This window comes from Anneissia japonica, unplaced genomic scaffold, assembly GCF_011630105.1.
Source record: "Anneissia japonica isolate Jap-2015-1 unplaced genomic scaffold, ASM1163010v1 scaffold154731_len1792_cov84, whole genome shotgun sequence".
NCBI classification, from domain to species: domain Eukaryota; kingdom Metazoa; phylum Echinodermata; class Crinoidea; order Comatulida; family Comatulidae; genus Anneissia; species Anneissia japonica.
Genome location: NW_022744740.1, coordinates 1 through 1787, shown reverse-complemented (window position 1 = coordinate 1787; position 1787 = coordinate 1). Strand labels below are relative to the sequence as shown.

At 39.0% G+C, this 1787-nt stretch overlaps 1 protein-coding gene across 1 annotated transcript; it reads right to left on the bottom strand.

Annotated features, from left to right (window-relative positions):
• Positions 1-15: 15 nt before the first annotated feature.
• Positions 16-1773, bottom strand: LOC117119720 (location of vulva defective 1-like; the record flags this gene model as incomplete). The annotated part of the gene is made up of 1 exon (XM_033264566.1): positions 16-1773. A coding segment is annotated over one exon (1758 nt), but the record flags the coding sequence as incomplete, so codon positions are not given.
• Positions 1774-1787: the final 14 nt, after the last annotated feature.

The window sequence follows — 1787 nt, the reverse complement described above, 5'->3', positions numbered from 1 at the left end:
CGTTGTAGAATCTACAGTTGTTTCTATTTTAGTTGTGGATTCTTCAGTTGTTGCATCGATAGTAGATGTTTTGTCTTTCGTTGTTAATCCTTCAGTTGTTATATCAACCGTTGTGCTCTGCGTCGTTGCTTGTTCCACAGTGGTGTCATAGGGTGTTGTCTTTTCTTCTGTTGTTGATTCAACGGTTGTTATATGAACAGTTGTCTTCTCTTCGGTTGTTGATTGTTTAGTAGTAGCATCAACCGTTGTCTTTTCCTCCGTTGTTAATGAATCCGTTGTAGAATCTAAAGTTGTTTCTATTTTAGTTGTGGATTCTTCAGTTGTTGCATCGAATGTAGATGTTGTGTCTTTCGTTGTTAATCCTTCAGTTGTTATATCAACCGTTGTGCTCTGCGTCGTTGTTTGTTGCACAGTGGTGTCATAGGGTGTTGTCTTTTCTTCCGTTGTTGATTCAGCGGTTGTTATATGAACAGTTGTCTTCTCTTCGGTTGTTGATTGTTTAGTAGTAGCATCAATCGTTGTCTTTTCCTCCGTTGTTAATGAATCCGTTGTAGAATCTACAGTTGTTTCTATTTTAGTTGTGGATTCTTCAGTTGTTGCATCGACAGTAGATGTTTTGTCTTTCGTTGTTAATCCTTCAGTTGTTATATCAACCGTTGTGCTCTGCGTCGTCGTTTGTTCCACAGTGGTGTCATAGGGTGTTGTCTTCTCTTTCGTTTTTGATTCAGCGGTTGTTATATGAACAGTTGTCTTCTCTTCGGTTGTTGATTGTTTAGTAGTAGCATCAACCGTTGTCTTTTCCTCAGTTTTTAATGAATCCGTTGTAGAATCTACAGTAGTAGCATCAATCGTTGTCTTTTCCTCCGTTGTTAATGTGCTCTGCGTCGTTGCTTGTTCCACAGTGGTGTCATAGGGTGTTGTCTTTTCTTCTGTTGTTGATTCAACGGTTGTTATATGAACAGTTGTCTTCTCTTCGGTTGTTGATTGTTTAGTAGTAGCATCAACCGTTGTCTTTTCCTCCGTTGTTAATGAATCCGTTGTAGAATTTACAGTTGTTTCTATTTTAGTTGTGGATTCTTCAGTTGTTGCATCGAATGTAGATGTTGTGTCTTTCGTTGTTAATCCTTCAGTTGTTATATCAACCGTTGTGCTCTGCGTCGTTGTTTGTTGCACAGTGGTGTCATAGGGCGTTGTCTTTTCTTCCGTTGTTGATTCAGCGGTTGTTATATGAACAGTTGTCTTCTCTTCGGTTGTTGATTGTTTAGTAGTAGCATGAATCGTTGTCTTTTCCTCCGTTGTTAATGAATCCGTTGTAGAATCAACAGTTGTTTCTATTTTAGTTGTGGATTCTTCAGTTGTTGCATCGACAGTAGATGTTTTGTCTTTCGTTGCTAATCCTTCAGTTGTTATATCAACCGTTGTGCTCTGCGTCGTCGTTTGTTCCACAGTGGTGTCATAGGGTGTTGTCTTCTCTTTCGTTTTTGATTCAGCGGTTGTTATATGAACAGTTGTCTTCTCCTCGGTTGTTGATTGTTTAGTAGTAGCATCAACCGTTGTCTTTTCCTCAGTTTTTAATGAATCCGTTGTAGAATCTACAGTTGTTTCTATTTTAGTTGTGGATTCTTCAGTTGTTGCATCGACAGTAGATGTTTTGTCTTTCGTTGTTAATCCTTCAGTTGTTATATCAACCGTTGTGCTCTGCGCCGTTGTTTGTTCCACAGAGGTGTCATAGGGTGTTGTCTTTTCTTCCGTTGTTGATTCAGTGGTTGTTATATGAACAGTTGTCT